This window comes from Haliaeetus albicilla, chromosome 4 (assembly GCF_947461875.1).
Source record: "Haliaeetus albicilla chromosome 4, bHalAlb1.1, whole genome shotgun sequence".
In the NCBI taxonomy this organism is placed as follows: Eukaryota; Metazoa; Chordata; class Aves; order Accipitriformes; family Accipitridae; genus Haliaeetus; species Haliaeetus albicilla.
Window position 1 is genome coordinate 28,429,147 of NC_091486.1, and position 22,273 is coordinate 28,451,419.

General features: G+C 37.0%; 1 protein-coding gene across 6 annotated transcripts in view; it reads right to left on the reverse strand.

Moving 5' to 3' along the window:
* Positions 1-22,273, reverse strand: part of PDE1A (phosphodiesterase 1A) — a 231,004-nt gene that overhangs the window by 117,340 nt on the left and 91,391 nt on the right. The window contains exon 1 of one of the 6 annotated variants that reach the window (XM_069781607.1): positions 6,811-7,936. The exons of the other annotated variants lie outside the window; for them this stretch is intronic. Within the exon in view, the coding sequence (XP_069637708.1) occupies positions 6,811-6,863 (53 nt within the window). The 5' untranslated portion in view covers positions 6,864-7,936. Of the gene's footprint in view, positions 1-6,810; positions 7,937-22,273 lie in introns of those variants that run through there. 6 annotated transcript variants of the gene reach the window in all.

A 22,273-nucleotide genomic window follows, 5' to 3' on the forward strand; every position in this document is an offset into this window, starting at 1 on the left:
AAATAGGAGAAAAAAATTTTCCCCACCAGGCAAAAAAATAATTCAGCCTCAGATCTCAACAGAATTCAATTTCTTTGCTGCCTATTGTCCCCTCTATTTACTAGGATGTGCAAAAAATTCACTGTTTTCTTTTGAACTTTCTCTTGTACCTTCTTCATTGCTTTCTCCTCTTGAAGGAGTACTACCACAAAGCCAGGTGACAGCTGTAGAGTCACTGCTTATCACTCCTATTTCTTCAGGGATAATAGGAGAATTTCCATTCTTCCCTTCTTAACTCCTCTGTAAAACAACTAACTATGCCTGATCTGTTACTGCTCTTCTGCTACTATCTGAAAAATTGCCTCCTTTTGATCCCAGTTGAGGCATAACCTGACTTTCCTGAGAATGTCCTTCCAAACCGTGCAAATGACACTTTAATTCCAACTAAAAGTAATCCTTAGAGATGAAAATGTTAATCATGGAATGCACATCAATTCTCACTTAACATTTCTTCTTCAGAAGTTTACAATCAAAGTTAGTGTTCAATCAGTTCTTCATTAAGTAGGAACAAAGTAAAGGGAAAGTTGTAAGAAAAAGCTTGAAATATATAGGCAATATTGTTTTTCATATGGTATGTTCCCTAGAAAGTGTAACCCAGGGCAGAACAAAACTGCATATACAACAATACAAACCAAAATGCTTTTCAGTTAAATAAATAAGCATGCCCCCAATGAACTGCTTTAAGTTAGGAAATTTAGTGGACTAAAATACAAAAAATGCAATAGTTCTTATCCATCAAAAGCTTTTGTTTTCAGCTGTTAAAAGTACCAGAACAGATGGTCCTTTTCACAAGTCCGTTCTTAAAACCAGTCAGGATTTTCCCCACAACTTCAGTAGCAATCTAGACTACCATTACTGGGACGGCTGTAAACATTCTTCTAATTTCCTGTCTCAATCTGGTTATGTCCAAGCTACCTATATTATAGAGCATGCTATGCTATAACATATTACCAATGCATTTAATTTCAACCAGTTTTTTTCTTGCTGAAATTTCTAAAATGTATTTATTCACCTTCTTCTAGTGTGATTAAGGGGCTGAACACTAACATTTGGACAGCTGTTCAGAAGTATCTGAACAGCTTTAAACTACAACATTTGCTCCTTTTCTTCTGCATTTCTAATGTACTTGGTTCTGTCTCCTTTCAATCTACTTATTGAATAAATGTGTATCATCTGTCTGAAAATTGGATTCTCCTTGCTTTCCCCCCTACTTAATCTACTGTTCTGTCTCTCCTGCTTTCTTAATTTACAAAATGCCACCCACTGTCCAAATTTTTTGATGTACTGCTTTACATTTTATCTTTCTTGCCACCATCTTCTGGAAGTGCCATGTTTCTCAAAAACTGTAATTTATTAGGCTGAATTTCTAAGAACTTTTTACACCCTTCATATTGTTCTGGATACTCCTCAAAAATGTCTTCACTGACTGCTTCAATCAAATTCTTTTTTTCATAGCTTCTTATCAGGCTAGGAGCAGACGCTCCTGTCCTCTCAATCCTCCTCCCAAAGCCCAGTTTTTTTATTATTTCTTTTTTACACCAAGCTCTTTTTCATTACAATTTATAAGATAGTTCTTCTAAGGTACTGCCATTTAAAAAAAAAAAACTATCAACAGTTTAAACCAATACACAACTATGTAATATTTTGGGGTATTTACCCATCAGTGTAGCCATTAAAGCCACAAAGGAAGAGGGAGAAGCAGCCACGTAGGCAGAAAATACCTTTAGCAACATCACCAACAGCATGGCCATGGCTATGAACTACATGTAGCTTTGCAGAAGTTGCAGCAAATTTTGCCGTTAGGGGAAGGGGCAATCAAGAAAGAGACTGTGATTTCAGGATCTTCTTGTGGTGCTGTGTTTTTACATTCCAGCCTTTTCTTAGAGCAAGAAGCAAAGGATGATTACATCACCTCTTTCCTGCCCACCTTCCTCCTACACCACAGGAATAAATTGTCACTCATTAAATTAATATGCTACATTAATTTACAATTAAGCTATCACTAGCAATAATGATATATAATGTACATTCATTGTAATTGCAGTGCACAATTCAACATAAACCTGGCAAAGTTTCCCATACCTCTGCTTATTCCCTACACACAATATAAAGATAATAATAATTTGGACCCATTTAAAGGCCACTACAAATAAAGGGAGAAAACATCCTTTTTTTATGAGCTTCTAAGCAACTAAAATCTTCAACTTTCTAGGCTGCCCACAGGTACATAATTTTTTTCTTGTTTACTAAGTTGCTTCTTCTTCATATGTTATTCTGATTTGGTACCTTTTCTACAGACACTAATTGAAAAGGTGCAAACACCAGTTATACCCATGCAAAACACAAATATACCTGTTCAGTACATACTATATTGAAGCCACAGGATAAAGAGAGTAAGCTGGAACTCAAAAATAGGGAAAAAATAATGCATTAGCATAGTATGAGGATGTATTTGCTTGTACTTGGTAAAACTCCTGAATATTTTGAGCACCCAGGAAGGGGGATGGGGGGTTGGAACAAAAGGAAGAAAACAGAAGCCATGTAAGGGCATTACACCGATGGATATTTTTTGCTAGAAAATGCTTGTTAGTGTATTTTTTCAAGAGGAAAAACTTAGAATGTCTAGAAGTCACAGAACATGCTGTTTCTATATTTCATTACACCCCATGTAAGTGAAAAAAAAACCCTCAAAAGTTTTTGTTATTAGTTTTTCCACGCATTACAGCAGTATAAACATTTTCTGGAAACCAGGTCTTTGTAAACATTTACAATATACTGTACAGTAAATACAGTATATAATTACCTATGTGCTCTGTAGTGGTGTTAAAGTCATGTTGGAATAGTTTCTGCCAGTGGATTACAGTAAGCATCAACATGTAGTTTTTGGAGCTTATTTTAGTACAGAATAAAATAATTAATCAGCCATATATATTTTAAGGGACTAGATGCAAGAGACCAAAGGACTAGACTGGGTTTTCTTAAGGAAAATTCAAAGTTACAGAGAGATCCAATCTAGTTAATTGCAGTTAATACAAAATTCATATATATAATGAACAAAGATACTGGAACAACAGCAAAAGTACAAGGGGCTTCTCTCATATGCAGACACCATAGAAAAGATAATAATAAAGCTCCCTGAAGAGCTGGAGAACAACTGTTTTTCACCCTTGTTCTTTCCCTTGCTTTCAGCACCATGAGCCCTATTTTCCTGTCCCTATTGCTATAAGGGAAAACCCTTGATCCAAAATTGCATGAGACCACAGAAAATGTGCAGAACAGAAAAAAAGAGGTATTTTGAAGCTAATGCATTAATATTTTTTAAACACATTAAGAGCCTTAAATCAAAGATGTTACACAGCAAAGACAAATTCTTTGTTATTATCCAACTGCCATTCATCTGGAAATCTCAAAAGACCATGGGTTTCTTGAAATAATTCCAGGCTTTCTTGGATCCTGCCAAGGCAGAGACACCAAAAGAACAAATCCTCTTGTGATACTCTGATCCTTTTGCTTCCATTCACAGTCAAGACCAGGAACACCAAAGTCATACAACCCATCCCACCCCCCCACCAAGACTGAAGCAGAGTGCAGAAAAACGTTGGTTTCAGTATAAGCTTTGACTAACAACTGTGTAGATTCTTACATTAAGAGAAATCATAGAAATTTGAGAACTAAAACACCTATTGTGTCATCTAAGCTATACGATTGGCAGGGAAGGATTTGTTCCCTAAAGCATATTTTATATGGCTTTCTTCAGTCTAATTTTAAATGTCAGAACTATGAAGCTCTCGCTGTTTTCTTTGAGAAAGCTGATTTGTTTATTGTTTGAATTAATTTCACCATCTCCAGTTATAGCAAACATGCTCAAATGTTGTTCTTAATAAAAATATGGAATGTTCTCAGTAATTTATGTTAGCATTAAAATATCCAGTGAATATCCAAGCCATAAGTTCTGTTGAAATATAACTTTGCATATAGCAGACTGTTCTTTTGATATTAAGGAATGCAGGAATCTCTAAGTATTTGGCAGTCGGTTTCTGATGCAATTACAAAATTTTATCCAAATTGATGTGCTTCAGTAACCAGTTCAATGTGATTCATAAGCTTGGCTTTTTTACATGGTTATATTTCTGAATGAATTTTTTAGTTATTTCCAAGCACTACTGGGTAGCAAATACCAAAAGTTACACTTCTTTCCCAGTATTTTTGCACTATTAATTCTTCATGAATTCAGAACTTACAAAAAAAATTTGAAAATTAGTCAGAAATATCTTTTTATTACTGAGTTTCCCATCTTGAAACATAATACCTATCCCACTCTTATGTAGAGGATTGGTGATATCGAAGGGATTATTTAGAATAGATACTCAACTATTTTTTACATTACTGAGAAGGCAGCTCAAGCAAAAGTACAGCCCACTGTAAATGTAACTTTGCTAAGTGGGGAGATATTCATATGTACTTAGTAAGTTCTGACATAGCTCTCAGGAAAGACCTGATTTTTAAGAGTAACTATATTAGTGTTGGCTGCAGGTGTAGCATGGGTAAATAGGTTTAACACTTGGGTAATTTGATATTTTCTTGCCTTTTCTTTTCTTTTTGAGGGAGAAATTGACTAGACTGCTGATTCAGTTACCTCAGTGTAAGATTTGTGCCCAGTAAAACCATTTCACCTACACGGAGAGAAAATTACAGGGTTAAAAGGACTGAGGTTAAATTTTCACAATTCTTCTATAAGAACACTTTTTCACTGGAGAAATATTTTCTAAAGTCATAGGGAAAATGAACACACATTAAAAAACCAGCTCTTTAATGTACTATGATAGCATCTGTATTTACTGTACATGATACAATCTTTATGGCATACGGAGATTGTCTTTCTGTTTCAGCTGCCTAAAATATTATGCTGGTCTTGACCTTGGAAATGCTTCTTAAGCATTTACTGTAGTATTACAGAGATCTTTTGCCAGAAGAGTCACTGCAGAGCCATGGACTCATAGGGGGCTTTCCATATTAGGGGTTTTCTTGCTCTGGATTAAGCATGCCAACAGTAGTTAGTTGCCGTTCTGTATTTAGAACTGATTTGCAGGAATGGATTTCAGTAAGAAATGTTGAAACTTCTTGTATTTCACGGAGTTAAGCTCACTCCCACAAGACAATTTAGGGAAACATCCGTTAAGAAAGCTCTTGCAAACTATCCAGTACTACACTGGCTACAGCAGATTTCTATAGCAGGTTCCTGAACACATCAGGAAATATGCACTTATTCACCCGCAATTCTAATGGCCCCAAAAGACTGTGAAGAATGTGCATTTAAAATACTTTTTTTAATGTTATGGTTTATGGGATAATTATCATAGATCCTTAAAAATAATTATTGATGTTTAAACAGATATATATTCAATTAAACTATTAGCTTAAATAAAAAGCTATCACTTGAGGAAAATATCAAATGTCTCTTAATTGTCAGTCATAAGCTTTCTGTGAAATAACTTCATAACTCCACTTTATCAAAGTGCAAAATGCTTAATTTAATTTACGATATAAATTGCATAGTAAATCTACACAGGACATTCAAATTTAAGGTTAACAGTTAAATCATTTCACTCCCATAGTAACCTTCTAATGTCCAGATTCTCTTTCTGCACCGTAACTGTAACACTACTGAAAGATTTCTCCACATGTAACATTAGTAGGACATAATCATGGCATGATTACCTGTCTGAACTGACCCTGGAGCTGCAATACCAACTGTTACTGTACTCCCATAATATATGACATCAGTAGTGGCCATCCAATAAATAACAATCTTGTATTTGCTCTGGGACCATCTATAATATTATATTTATTTGTCATATCAACACTGGGGTTACAATATCCTACTGATGTCACCCAGTAAGAGCTGGAGTTTTGTTAAAGATGTCACCAGCCATAAACAGAAGTGTGAAGTATTGCAGGTTTATTTAATCTTACAGCCACTGCATCCTTATTCACTGTAGTTTGAGAAACATTATTTCCCACTCAGGGTCACTTGGCCTGAAGCTATGACTGGCCAAATGAAAGAAAGTGGTCTCCTGCAGTAAAAAGCACAAGTAAACTAGATCTAATCCTGATCTGTAAAAAGAATTGGCTTTAAAATATAAGATAATCAGAAAGTTGTTTCATAGATCAAACTAACACATGTAGGAAGCAGCGAAGAACCACCTCACAAAGACTCCCAATTTGTTACTCTTTAAACTTGAACCCTTCCGATCAGAAGAGCCTTACGGATTAGTTATACTTTAAGCACTTGTCTACACATCCCAGCAAGCAAACTACTTTACTCTGTAAGGTGTATCATTTCAAGTATTAAAATTCTGCCATCCAGACATAATCAGCTAAACCAACCAAGAACCATGTTCCACTTTTAAACAGTTTTATAATTCCAGAGTACAGTGAGGGACTGCAAAGCTGTAGGAAAACAAAACACACAAAAAAAGTTTTCAAGAGCTGTGCTGTTCTTTCGTAATAAAGACAATCCCACACAAAACTTTAGAGAATGCAGATGACAGAGAGGACAAGTAAAAGAACGTCTATAAAGTCTCAGTACAAGTGAAAAAAATGCATTCTGAACACCAAAATCATCTAATATGTTACTAGGCTATGCAATATTAAGCTCTTTCTCTTGAACAATTTTCCACGTGTTTGCATATGAACTTTAAGTTAACAAACAGGATGTAGATAGTAAAGTTCATAACATTTTCAGTTCAAAGTAATAATAGCATCACTTACCTAAAGATTGGTCTTTGGAGATGTTTTTTCTTGATTGTAACACAATCATCCATTTAAAGTGGGGAAAAAGACTTCTTCCAGCAAGTAACTCCAAAAAGACCAGGGAGTAATCGGGAAACTTGTTCTTAGCTACTGTGCTGCAGAGAGCACACAGAATGATATTTTGGTGCTGGGGGAAGCCTCCCTCCCTCTTTCTGACAGTGGAGCAGAAAAGGGCCATAGAGGCCACATAAGCCAGGCACGGCCGTGCACTACCAAACCGGGCAGGCTGTGCAAAACTGGAGTCAAGTTGATCAAAGCACAGAATTGTACTGGATTCCTTTCAACTGAGCAAGAAAAGAGGGGAACTTTGCCAAGTGCTGCCCAGGTAAAAATTTGTTAGATTATTCCAGCCATGAGTGCACTTCTTACACATGCTGGTCAAAGTCTTAAATGCAGAGTCACTCTCTCTCTCTCTCTTTAAAACACACTGTTCCGAGGCTCAACTTTTTTTTCTTCAAAATAAAAGTTGTGCAGCTGTTCCAGCATTCCCATGCGAGTACCTTCAGAAAGTTTGTTCTGGTAAAAGAACTGTATACAAATTAATGACGGATGGATCTGGTCTGTGAGGCTGGCTCTACTTCAAGAGATTGTAATTATTTTACAATCTGGCTTTTATTCACTCTGGCTGATGTGTGGATATAACTATGCAAATTAAAGCACTGCTCATAATTTTTAGCATTCATAACCTAATAACCTAGAGTTGGCTGAAGCAGAATATGGCGTTTGCAGCTGGTAGGACCATAACTACATAAAACAAACCAACGCTGCATGAGTGAGGAAAACAAAAATGACCAAGTTCGGATAGCGACAGTAGCAAACTGTTACTGTTTGCAAGATAAGATTTCAACAGAGATCCAAACTGAAAAGCTTGCTCTGACATCACGCTGACATAAATCAGGAAGAATTCAACCGCAGCGAACACAGGCTGTAAACAAAGCTATAAAGCAGAAGCGGCTGACCGTGGTTCTCGGTGAACTGAAGTCATGAGTGGTTCAGGTGAGATGCCATTCCCCGGGCACGTCAGAAGGCCCATAACCAAGCTGTGCTGGCACCGGGCTTGACGGGGAACATGGAACCGGGCCAGAGCGGCAGGAAAGCAGCAGCAAGCCGTCACCATGCGTGTAGCCGTACACCCTGGCTGCACAGAACCCTGGAACCGTGTGCCCCCTTCCTACCGAGGAGGGGAAGGACCGCTTGCTTCTTCCCTGGAACCCAGCCCCGGGGGCTCCCTCGCGGCTTCGCTCTTGGCAAGCGCTCGGGGTGCGCTAGGTGAAGTTACTGTCCTGTGCCAAGTAGGATCGGGGAGGTCGGGCATCTTTTGCAATTGCGTTAGTGGGTGGAGGGAGAGGGCAAGAGCGGTGGGTTTGCACAGTTAAGTGCGTAGCACTTAATTAAGTTAGAGGGACACTGTAAATCCGCAGACAAGGCAAGGTAAGTAACACTGAGATGTGTCTTGGGCTGTACATGACCACAAAAGTTCGTGTTTGTTACATTATGCACAAATTATTATGAAATTTGTGACATTTCCGTGAAATAATGCTATGTAACAAACGGAGAGATAACGTTCCAGTAATATGTATCTTCGCAAAGGAAAATTTAGCATTTTAGTGGATTTTACTGAAACGGGTAAAATCTCTTCCTAGAGCTAATATATATTGCTTATACAACAGAGTGACAGTGTCAAGTTTGGTTAGGCTGAAAGGACCCCGAAACTGATCCCCACACTACATGAAACTATTTTCTTGACACAGCCACGGAGTAATTATTTAAAGGAAAAATTATCAGACAGCCATCACCAACTATTTTGTGTCAATTCACTTTCACCTTGCCCCACTCTTCATTTCTACTCCTTTGAGAAGTAGAGAAATACATCTTCCACAGGAAAACAATTATCTTTATCAGATCACAGATTAGTTTTTGCCAAGCTCTTAAAGGATCTGAAGACCTTTCTTCAACAATATGCAGTGTTCAGAGTGTTGTCATGTTCTTAAAGACTTTCGTGTAGTCATGATCTTATTTATTCTTGCCTGCCAAGACTGACATTTTTCTTCATGTAGTTTTCCTGCTCTGGGTTTCAGCATTTCAAAATAATTTGCTGCTTTCTGAAGTGTATTCACTCACTGCCTATACAGAAAGCTGAAAATCACAAAGAAACCACCCTTTTCTTTCTGTTTCACATTATGCGCATAGGACTGCTACACTTCTGTTATTCAGAGGGATTATCTGTAGCTCAGGGTAAAAATCCTGATACCCTCTGAGAGTTTCAAGAAAGAAAAAAAAAGATCTCCAAACTCTCAGTGAGAGCTATACCAAATATGTTTTTCCACTGAACTCCCCGACCTTTCATCTAGCAGTTTTATCGGTCCTGAAACTAGTATGCATCTTAGACATAAATTTTTCTGGGCCTAGTCCAATGCACATTGTTGTTCATGGGACTTCCATTCAAGCATGGCACTGTAAAAGGTACTATTTGGGGGAGCTGAAATTCCTGCTGTGTAATTACTTTGGCTACAAGGAATTTTGAGCTGTTAAAAAAAAGACAGGGAAAGAAAATATTAACATAAAATGGTTGCAGAACTTCATTTTAATTGCCTTGTTTTTCATCTTCCAAAGAGCCTTTTTTGACCATTTTTTCATTCAACATAGCAACAACCCACTGACTTTTTCCTTATAATATTGAGAAATCACGTCTACGTGTTGAATAAGTATTCACACAAATTCTGCAAGAAAGGGCATTTCAGAAAAATATGATAGATTAACTAGGCTGCCTGAAGCCTGAGTCCCACGAAGATTATTCCTGTATTGTTCAGTGGAAAAATCATATGTATAAAACTCACCAGCATGGAACTTTTTGCAGATTACAGTATTAGAGCATATTGGAGTAATATTAGTCAATTGTAGGACATACCCAGACCTGATACACAGAATGCACTGAAGAGGTGCATTTTTATTAGATTAAGGAAGACTTTAGCTTGAAAGCATTATTGCAATTTTTAAAAGTCCTCTATAGATAATCTTCATCATATTTCTTACTTCAGACTAATCCTTTCAGCAGTAATTTGAATGGTAAAGATCTATTTCAATGAAGCCCTAGAGATATCTTATTTAATTTGCCAACACTGGATGAAACTCAAGCAGAAAACTCCTGAATTGTTTGTCTTTCAATTTATCTTCCAATTATTGCTGCTATTGTTTGCCCATCACAACCAATGACCACTGCTCTTTCTATGTGAGGCAAGCTGTTTTTATTTCATCTCCCATGCATATGTTCACGTGAAAGCAGACAAAAGCATGTAATACTTTACCACTCGCAAAACCTGAGTTTCCCTAACCGCAAGATCCATAGCAATAGTTAAGTAATTTGATATCTAGTACTATGTCTCAAGGCAAAAGCCTACATGTTAGAGCCCAAAATATTTTATTCTGTTTAATGCCACATATTTCTTATTGATCTGTAGCTCTTTGCCAGAAGTCTAGAAATGTAATTATTTTTCTTACTTTAATTTCAAGCCCATGGGCAATAAAGATGGTAAATTTAAGAACCAGTAATCTGTATGTGTCAGACAGTTGATTCTTTCTACTTTCTAGCTGAAATATCTACTGGGTGATGAATATATGTGTAGGCATTGCTGGTAGGGGTTAAGGGTTCATCTACCTTAGCAGAAACATAGACAGGTGGGAGGACCAGCAAAAGGGGAAGACAACGAAATTACAAATGCATGATCAACCACATATGGGAAAAATAAATTAGCTTTTTGAAAGTGCTGGAACATAAATGAAAAAAATAATTGGAAAACTGTTCTGAAAGAATAGTAATTCTGTCAAAGTAGAAAGATAATTTATCTAAGAAACTTGCTGTCCCAGGACCAGCACTATTCAATGTTTTCTTCAGTGCTTTGGATGGAGATAGGTGACATACTTAGTCCAGCACTGACAATATTAAGCTAGTAAACTCTTCTGAATGTCCTTGACAAACTGCAGAAATGTTCAGAAAAAAAGAGGATATAAAAAATACCAAGCTCTGCATACACATGGGAATAATCTGCTGGACAAGGGGCCATTGGCTAGGGAGCAATTCTTCAGAAAATGCACGGGAAGTAGCAGTGAATCATAAACTAAACATACTATCACAGTCTTATGAAAAAACAAGCATCACCCTGGGACATATAAAAGGGAGTATCATCCAGAAGGGCAATCGCCCATTCTCTCTGTATTCCTAAGGCTCACCTGAAGCATTGTTTCTTGCTTTGGGGCAACAGGATTCAGCAGAGACATACTGGACTAAACCTTGAGAAAACAGAAATCTAGGAAACATCTCATATGAAGAAAGGCAGAAAGTCACAAATAATGTAGCCTAAAGAGAAAAAAAAGTAAAAGCAAACATAATTAAAAATCTTCCAGATTATAAATGTAGCCATGTAAATTTATGGAAACAGACTATTTTCCTTATGCTTGTGGTCAAGAAATAATTGGCTGCAAAATAGCTCATAGGGCCATAAGTTGCAGTAATAAAGATTTGATGGTGAAAAGAATACTTTTCACTGGAAAATAATAAGCACATTAATTGCTGAGGGAATCTGTTCGTGGAATCACAATGAGTAGGTTTTTAAGGGTAGATTTTTAAAAGGCTATAGAAACACCTTTCAGAAATTATTAGCCTTCCTTGGAGGAGAAAATAGACTAAATAATCTTTGAATACACCATCCAACCTCATTGTTTGGCAATTCTTTAGTAACCAGCTGCTATTACCAGCTTCTAACTGAACCTGCTATTTCTGTGTGCATGAAACCACTTACGAACCAATTGTACCATTTGGGTTTTTGACTCTTTCATCTATTGCCAATCCATCCAAATTTGGAACTTTGGTCCTTAATTCTGGCAACAAAGTGTGACACTTAAAGATTTAATCCTTTAAATGCCATAATCTCTGTTCTGCTTCCATAAGAAAGCAAGGGGTCAGAGGCTTTCCCGTACTGTTCATGAGCAGCAAGAGAACAAGTGGAGAGAAAGTTTCATGCACCCATTTATTTTCTGGATTAATTAAAGTAGGAAAAAAACAAAAGACAACGTACTTCTACATGCTTCTCTTCTTACTGTTTTTTTTTTAATGTACAGGTTTGAAATATAAAAATTTAAAGCAGGACTTCTGATGAATTCTATGTTACTTTTCAGTACAGTACCTTGCACCAGGTAACTGTTTAGGAAATTTGTAATGTAATTAAATCACTAACTAAAGCACAAAGAGGGAGCTTTTTACAGTAGGAAATCAGTGTATCTTGTGCAACTCCTAACAAGATTTTTATTTACGTGCTTATATGATTGGTGGATTAAATCCACTCCACAAAGGCTGCATATAGGCTAAGCATTTAAACTCAATGCATAAGAAACTGGAGGGGATGATGTAAAATCCATCTATGCCATCATTGTCACTTCAGCAAAGAAGAGTGTCTTCCAACGCTCTCTACAAGATAAAATAGCTGTCACAGCCTTTTCATGATAATGAGAGGGATGTGTCTCTCAGCATCCCTCTTACGAGCTTCCAGTCCACATACAGGCTCTCCAAATCTAACTGTCTATATTGAGACAATAAAATTGCCCAGGTGTCTGATGTCTTGTACTGTCCCCAGACACAGGTTAAATGCTATAGGAGATGCTGTGATTGCCTGCCATACAAAGGGTAATCTTTATCACAATCATGTCATGCTTAATATAGAACACTACCTACTAGAATTGTGTTTGTGTAATGGATTAAGAGCTAAATTATAGTTACCCACATTCTCCTTATAGGTACCCATATTTCTCACCACAGTTCATCCTGTCATGGATCAGGCTGAATGGTTTTTCACCCAACTGCTCTATCAGATTTGCATTAAGCTTACTGCACTCTGCATACATAAATGTGTAGGACAGTCTCAGTTTATTTCTTCGTGTTGACGTCAGCAAAACCCACGCTAAAACTTAACCTAATGACTTTTCCAAGCTTGAAAAACTAGACAGTACTGAAGATAATTGTGACTCATTCAGAATGCAGATAGAAAAGTTGGCAAACGTTACTGGATCTATTGTAGTACATGTGGTAAAGCTCTGTGCAAACAGTTGTGCAGGCCTTCCCTTTTTACCTCTCATAAGTAAGAATATTTATAAAATTGTTTTATTCTCTCTTGCTTTCCCTGTTTACATGCACACACAAACTGAGCAGAGACTTACGTCAATGCCGTCACGCAGGAGACTAATTTCCCTGCTAAGACTTTCTTGTTCAGACTGGAGGACAGCAGCTTGGCTTAAGAAGCTTCCTAGTCCTTTACTTTTGTTTTTATATTTTACTACATCTTAAGAATCCTAGCAAAGCTCAAAGCAAATAACTAGAAGTACCAAAAACTACAAATACCAATGTCTCATGGGGACATTAATTTTTCCGATTAATAAAACTCCTCTGAAGAACATGACCAGTATCACAGTTGTATTTTATTTGATTCTACCTGATATTATTAGCATTTTATACTCTGCATCTTTAGTGAAGGGGAAGAGGGGGATGAGAAGGAGAGGAAGGGAGGGGAAACAAGAAGGAGAAAGAAATTCCTTTGGGATATATGATGCTAAATTAGCACTCAGATACAGAAGTCAAAACATGGCATTCTTTGGTTTTGAGCCAGTGCAATATTATTATTGGCCACAGTGGATGGAATTTCAGTCTCTGTTGGAAAATACTGTAATTGATGTGCCATGTGTTTTCTAAATGCATACATATAATGGCAACTATATACTGGACAATAGAGCAACTACTGACTAAGCATACTGTCGTTCTTTAAGGAGGAAAAGAATAATAAAATGCCCAGGACTTAGTACAGATGGGCTACAGAATATCAAGCAAAAAATAATGGCTAAACTCTTTAATGATAATAATTAAATTTTATGTCAATATAAATATTTGGTACAATAATTAAAACCAGCAAAAAATCGTTTAGAACTCCAAAATTATCCAGGAAGGAAAACATGAGTAACTGAGGCATATGTTAAGAAAGGCTATCGGACAATGGCAAGATCATGGCCAAAAGAACTTCTCTGCTAAACTCCAGTTACCCATGGAAAATATATGAGTATTTAATAGGGCAGAGACTATGCTAAAAGGAATCAGAAGAGACATGGTAGGCTGTATCCATTTTCTCTATATACAATAGTTCTCACCTGAAAGACTGGAATAAAGAGGCAAGAATCTATCATAACTACCTCTCTACTACACAGGTTTTTCTTCTTATCACATTCAAATCCAGTTTTAAATTTATGTGTAGGTGGCAGAGTATGGACTTGAAAGAAAATTTAAACAACCATCAGTCATACATAATAGGGAAACCATTGCAAGACAATGGAAAGAATTGTAGGCCTTTTCTGATGAATGGTATATGAAAAATAAATATTATTTTTTAAAGGTTTTTTTTCAGGCAATTTGCTTCAGATACAATAAGGTGGAGGGTTTTTTTCATTTTAGATTTTGAAAGTATTTTGCACTGCCTTTCATCATGGTCTCCAAGTTCAGCTGTTCCTTAGTTTTCTGGAACTTACTTCATTTTCATTTGTTAAAATACTCTGGTCTATGCACAGTTATTGACATTTTCTGGTTTTCATAATTAGATTTCTGGCATCCAGTTTGAGAGACATGGAAACTATCTGGAAGTATACACACATGCATTTCCCTACGGGATTAGCAGTATCTGGGAGTTGTTGCAGTGCCTTTTCTATCAACTATTTATTCTTTGGTCACATTGCCATTATCCATTGGTTAGATACAAAAGAATCTGCAACAGCAAAAACTCTACAGGTGATTATATCTCATCTTGCAAAACTGTTTCTTTGCAATAGCAACACTAATAATACCAGAGTTTTGCTTTCTGAATGCGAAAATTGCTTTTAAATAACAGTTTCCCCGTAGATGTCTTGAAATCTGACATTCATCATTTTAAAGTCTTACAAATAGCGATAAATGAAATTCTGAGTTCAGCTCTATTCTCAGATATGTAACATGGCCATAGACAAAAAATGTCTTGTGCATGACTCAGAAATCTATTTTTCTAACACAATAACATTTTGATCATTCTTATCTTTCTATTACAAAGATATTCACAAAACGTAATGCATACGGTAATGATCTGAATTTTTTTTTCTTTCTATCTAGATACTTTTATGGCCTTTGCAATACACTGTTCTGTTTTTCAAAGATAAGAAGACTCACAGAGTTAAATCTTTTCTTCTACGTATAAATTACCTACATTATTTTCCTCTTTATACCAGCTCACCATCTCCCCAACACCACACACACTTCTTCCCAAGTCTCTATTTACTGTGATGACGTCCTTCCAAGTGTGCCAAGTTTATGTGACTTCTTCGTGACAGAAGACTAGTGGGAAGTTTATCTCTTCTAGCAAAACTTTAAGGAGACCCAGAAGAAAACTCACCCTGTTTTTTGGCAATAGCATTTCCAGAGAGGAAAAACAACAAGCAAAGGAGAAATGTAGACTTTTTGTATATCAAATATTTCTCTCTTCCCCCAGTAAAGTTAATTCTTAGTATGACTACACTATGTAAAACAAGGCTCTCCTGCTAATTGTCGTCTAGATATGAGAGAATTCTGAAACATATTTCAAATGCCTCAGCTCATTTGATTTTAAAAGTATGTGTGAAAAATAAACAAAGGATCCTTCAGCCTCTTGCTAGAGAAAGTGAGTACAATTATGTAAGTGTGGGAAATACAGTATATTTCCCACTGAAATCACTGGTAACAATCCTGAAGAAGGGTTCATTAGTGTGTTTGTGTTCAAGACCTGTTACTCCTTTGGATAAATTTTGACAGTCAGTTAATCTACAGTGAGCTTATCTCTTATTAAGAATATCACTTATTTAGTCAACTTTTTTTTTTTAATAAAAATGATGCAATTATTTTATATATGAAGTTAGCATACATGTAATGGGCTATGCTCCCAGCCCCAGAGAATGCACTGTTTTGCTTATCCACTAAAAAGATAAAGCACACATCAAGGCATTGTTAAAGTCCCTACCTATGATATGTAGGTGTACCTGGACCGAAGAATGAGTTGATATTTTTCATACTGAAGTCTTAAAACTGAACTAAAAGCAACAAAGAACAGAACTTTTAACAAAATCTGTGTAGTGATATCTTTCATGGAACTATTAAACTTCTTATGTGTCACTACTGAATGATAAATTAAAACACAATATTCAGTAAGAAAAAGGTTTTCCAGTATCTAAAACATCTTGACAACAGCTGGAAAATAATTTTAATAAGATGTAGATTAAAACTGACTGCTGCATAATATTTTATGTTATTTGAATTGAAGACTGGGCATATTTTCTCTCCTCCCAAAAGGTGTCAGTTCTGTAGCTCTTATTGGAATTTTATCACTCAGTTCCACTCATCCCCTAATGGAAGGATGAACAGTTTTGCCTCACACTCATTCCATCTCACCTTTTTCTCTGGAACCTGTCAAAAACCACACCAAGTTGTGTTATTTGTTATGATTCTGGACTGTGTTATGTGGGTACTTTCTGACTAGAATCAGAACTGGCAATTTGGACTAAACCACTGAAATAAAATTCAGATGAGAATCATTAATGCAAAAATGCAAGATTCTTCTGTTGAGTCCCAGGAGCTTCATGGTTTCCCTTACTCAGAACACTAAAATATTGTGCACTTTCATCATCTATTCTTTACAAATTCTCATGACAAAAGCAAAAGTTCCTATTGCATTGTGCAATACTGTGGTCATTTTGACATCAATTTCTTCTTTGACAAGTATATTTCACACCAGTATTTGTTTTCTTGCTCCTATCTATTAAATGTTTGAAACTAGAGATTCATTTCTAATCTCATTTTTATAAGTAACAAAATCAGCTCTCTGCTAATATTTAATATACATTTTTCCCTTTAATATAAAATATATATTCTCAACAGCTTTTAAATACCACTGTCATGAGCACAGTAACTCTCTTTTGTTATATAGATTATTGTCAAGCAGTAAAGCATAATGAGACTAATTTGAAATTAATGATATAAATAGCCAAGTAGCAGATTTTTAATTATCTTGTTGCAGAATTTATAATTAAGCAGGGAGATCTGTACATTCATTAAAGCTACTCTGCTACTATCCTGACAAGACAAGCTAGAACTGGAATTAACATGTCCAAGATAACAATATCCAATCTAGTCAAACAATGCGTAACAGATACCACCACGTGTATCACAAACTGATGGTTTTGCTGAAGCCCAGCAGGTGTGTCATGGGGAATGTCAAGCATTTAGTGGCTCTGCTATTATCAGACTTTTATTTTGTCTACTACTCTATGCTTTTGATATTCAGATGAGATCGCTTGGTACAAGAATTCCTGCATATAGAAAAAAGAAATATAAGACGTACATGGTTGTGTAACTAGTCCCAACCAGCCACCATAGCTGCAGCTGAGCACCCTTAACACCACCAATTCTTAGAATAGAATCATAGAATCATTTAGGTTGGAAAAGATGTTTAACATCATCAAGTCCAGCTGTGAACCTAACACTGCCAAGTCCACCACTAAACCACGTTCCTAAGTGCCACATCTACACGTCTTTTAAACACCTCCAGGGATGGTGATGCAACCACTTCCCCGAGGCAGCCTGTTCCAATGCTTGACAACCCTTTCAGTGAAGAAATTTTTCCTAATATCCAATCTAAACCTCCCCTGGTGCAACTTGAGACCATCTCCTCTTGTTCTATCACCTGTTACTTGGGGAAGAGACCAGCACCCACCTCGCTACAACCCCCCTTCAGGAAGTTGTAGAGAGTGATAAGGTCTCCCCTCAGCCTCCTTTTCCCCAGGCTAAACAACCCCAGTTCCCTCAGCCTCTCCTCATAAGACTTGTTCTCTAGACCCTTCCCAGCTTCGTTGCCCTTCTCTGGACACGCTCCAGCACCTCAATGTCTTTCCTGTAGTGAGGAGCCCAAAACTGAACACAGTATTGGAGGTGCGGCCCCACCAGTGCCAAGTACAGGGGGACAATCGCTTCCCTTGTCCTGCTGGTCACACTATTTTTGATACAAGCCAGGATGCTGTTGGCATTCTCGGCCACCTGGGCACACTGCTGGCTCATACTCAGCCGGCTGTCAACCAGCACCCCCAGGTCCTTTTCCACCAGGCAGCTTTCCAGCCACTCTTCCCCAAACCTGTAGCATTGCATCAGGTTGTAATTGTAATTCATGACAATTAATCCACACAGTTAAACAAAATTCTATTAATTCGGTATTTCCCACCATGAGTTGTAGTAGTCTTATCTTGGACATTTTAAAAAACAGAGAGTCTTTCATTTACATCAGAGAGAAAAGTTGTTATAAAATCAGTCCCACTGATGTCAGTAGCATTCATTGCATGACTAACTCACTGTCAGTGTGGTCCTCAAAGAGCAGATGGAGCAATATTCATTAAATACGCTGTATGTGGTAAATCATACTCCCAACAAAAAGACCTATCCAGTTAGGGTAGGTCCTAACTAATCAGGACATCTGCAGTGGAAAATAAAAAATGCAACGTGAGATAGCCTTAGGAAGGAACTATTTCTATTCCTTTAAAGTAACACATTTTAGTGGATCTTGAAGTAAACCTATGGGAAAACACATTCTCCGCTGATTTTTAACCTTTTTCCCCCACAAGAGCCCTGAACCTGGGTAACACCTCTCAGATGTGCTTCCAGAAATATTAGTGAAGCTCACTGCCATTTTTCGAGTGAGGAATTACACCCTTTTACATAAGAACAATATGAGCCATGAAGATGCTAAACATCCTTCCACATAGCCTGTTAGTAGCACTAGTATAGCTCAGAAACAGGAATGTTGAAGAGAACAGCCTCTAGTACTACCACTCAGCCCTAAGCAAGGCACTTAGCATGGTATCTTCTCCAAGCCTCAGAGTGACATAACCATGCATGGGTCAAACCAACCTTTTAGTAGCCAATGCTTATCTGCCAATGCCCTACGTCTCACTACAAACTATGCAGACTGAACTTGCACCCTTTTCTCCAATACTGCTGTTCAGTTTCTTGAGGCGCATTGCTTGAACTTCTCGTGTTGAGGTAAGTCTTGTGTTCAGATTGAGACAGCTGCTCCTTTTCTTCAGTTTTATTTGAAGTAACCCACAATATTTATTGCAAGGCCACTATAGTAAGTTAAAGACTTTAAATTCAATGACATAGAATGATTCTGGTTTGGTACAGTGAATGACTTCACTCTACAGATACATATAATCAAGAAAGTATTTAACAATGGTGAACATTTAAATAGCATGTAAAATGAAATGAGCATGTTATAATTAATTACTATATGACAGGTGCTAAAATATAATTGTTCATTTAACAGCCTTTGTTACAGAGTGTTTGAGACATTTATGAACCTGGCTTTCACCCTGACTCTATACAAGCAAGCATCTGTGCCCACATCACTTCTGTCAGTAAAATGTCAATTACAACTAAGAATTTTTCTCATTTGGATCAATGCAATGCGATTTCATTATCCCTTTATTCAGATCAGTTACATGAATTCTTCCATTATACTCTTTGACCCATAGGAAATGATTCTTTTATTGATATTATAGGGACCAGCTCAAAAACCACGATTAAGAAAAACATTTCACAAAAACATATAGCCTATGGAAAACACTATGGGCTACTCAGGTCAACTCTGCTAAGGCTGTTTTGGTATGATCAGTTTTAGAAAAGAAACACAGGGAAGACCACAGAAATGCCAGGAATATGTCTATATAAAAACAAGTTGTTTTCTATTTCTGATAACATCTGTCTTTCATATTCCTGTATAAAACACTGTTTTTGTGATTTGGATTTCTCTGGTTTGGGGAACCATATCTTTGGGGAGGGAGGGGTTCAGGGGGAGTTCAAACAGTGACTGTGCTGTGTAGAAGCTCATGTTTCAAAGCCGGGGGGGGGATAACGATGGGGGATAATGATGAATTAGACTTCCAAGTGGCTCAGGGTATCAAAAGCAAGAAACATGACTGCAAGAAGGGAGCCATTAAAAGCTCCCAGAGAGCTAAGGCTTTCTGGAAACACAAGGAATAACTGCAGATTTAGATAGTGCTTCACTGGTCTCTTCCAGCAATGGCTGCCAGCAGTGAGAAAATAAGCCAGAAAGTAGGCTTAGCTCTTAGAATAACTGGTTCTGATGCACTTCACATCTCAGTATTTTTCCTGTTAGATCAGGCAAGGAGACTAACTATGAAACTGTACTGCAGATGCTGAAGAAAATTGCATTCCATCTAAAACTGAAAATCTTAAAACTGCAAACACATATCCTTGAAAAGAATGAAAAGTGGGAGACCTAATTATTCATTAACACAAACATGCAGTCTGAATCTCTGAAAACAAAACCAAAACCAAACAAATTAGGATGATGATCCGGACAAGTATCTCAGAATGATACTACTGAAAGACTGTATTTGCTTTTGACCAGTTCGATCTGCAAATAAAGAGCATTTTGCACTTCAGGTTGACATTGTGAACATTAAAAAAGGTACAAAAGCTCTCAAGAATAACACTGTGGTGGGCATGTGGAGCTCAAAATCAGATACATAAGTAGTATTTTGCAACCAACAGAAACAATACAAGCAACGACAATGACCAGTGTTTGGAAATTGATGCATGAACTGCAGAAGATAGATCACTGTGACTTTATTCACAAGTGCTAGCAGAGATTATCTCTCCCAGCATGATATTTTACCTGTTTCATAACAGCAGGACACTGTTGACTTTTGTTCAAGTTTGTGATTATCTCCTGGATCCTTTTCTATGGTATTGCAATGCAGCTAGTTTTTCCCCATCCTGTGTTTGTACAGCTGATTACTGTTGCCTAAATGTGGCAAAAGTCTGGCAACTGCATTGCAATTTTCGACCACAAGTATCATTTTGAATTCTAATTTTGCTCTCATTGTATTTGCAGCTCTTCCTGTAAGCTAATAATACTCCAAACTATAGAACAAAAATGTACCTGTGTCAGAGCACTTCAGAGCCAGTGGATACACCTTTCTATTCTGACAACAAACCTTTAATCACTCTTTACCAGATACAGTTTCCAGCCAGTGTGTGATTCTTAGAAAGTTCCTCTGAGCCCTAAAAGCAATTATATGGATATGTTTCTCAAGGAACCTTGGAACAAAAGAGGTGATGAAGCAAGTCGCTGTATTCATTCACAATGACAACAGGAGAGGAAAAACTAAGTCTAAAAGGCAAAGCCACCACCAAGCAGACAGATCTTACACTAATTTCAGCCAACTAGTATCAAAAGCATACCTTCAAATTTGCAGGAAAATATCCTTCTGTTGGTGACTGTTGTAAGCAATGACTCTTCCTTTGACTCCATCTAAAGTGACGTTGACAATCATATATGTATCAAATATAAATTGGATAACAAACAATTTCACCAACTGTATGAAACCACCTTGGAAACTACATGTATCATGAGTGGTAAGTACACTATCCTCACAGTTTTTCTTAGATTAATCTAGAATTATGGTGTTGAAGTGACATCTGAATCCATAGGAGACAGCTTCAATTCTAACTCACAGAGATTTAGCTTGTTATTGCTAATACTGCACAAAGCCTTGTATGCTTATGCTATATTGATGGTGGAAGCTGATGACTTCACAGAATGTCCTTTGTTAAGTGAAGTGAGTGGCATTTAGAATAGATTAATGGCAAAAATAACCTGGTTATTTTTTTCCTTCTTGTACAAATGTAAACAGTGTGGACTGATAGATAAGACTCTGGGCTGGGACCTAAGAGCCCTGAGCTTTTGATTAGTCTATTGACTGATCTTGGACAGGTCACTTTCAACTCAGACTGCCTGTTTCAACACTGGGAACTGAGGAAATTTCCTCCCTTCAAAAGGTGCTTTGATTTTTATGGACTAAAATTCTTTGTAAGAACTAGGTATTCTTTCTTCCTTTGTTTCTTCTGTATCAAGCAAATTTTCATTTCAGTGACTTTGTAGTAACAGTTTCTTTTGAAACCCCTTTCCCATGCAATCATATCTAACAGTATCTTTTTCATCCCTCTTACATATCAAGTGCCCTAGTCTCATACAGATCTTGTCAATCTGTGGATATGTAACTCAATATTTCTTACTAGCACTTGCCACAAATTCAGTATGTCCTTTGGTATAAGCTTTAAGGAACTGCTGTAAAGTGACAAAAGGCAAATATCAACTTGTTCTCAAGGTTTCTGCTTTGTTCCAAAACCACACTTACTATTTGGAATACTGCAGCAATTTCCTACTGGTACTTTGATCCAAGAACATCATGAGCTATGCAGGTGGTTTCTGTCACACCGTCATTCATATTTTTTGACAGATTTTGAGTCTGCATAATATTC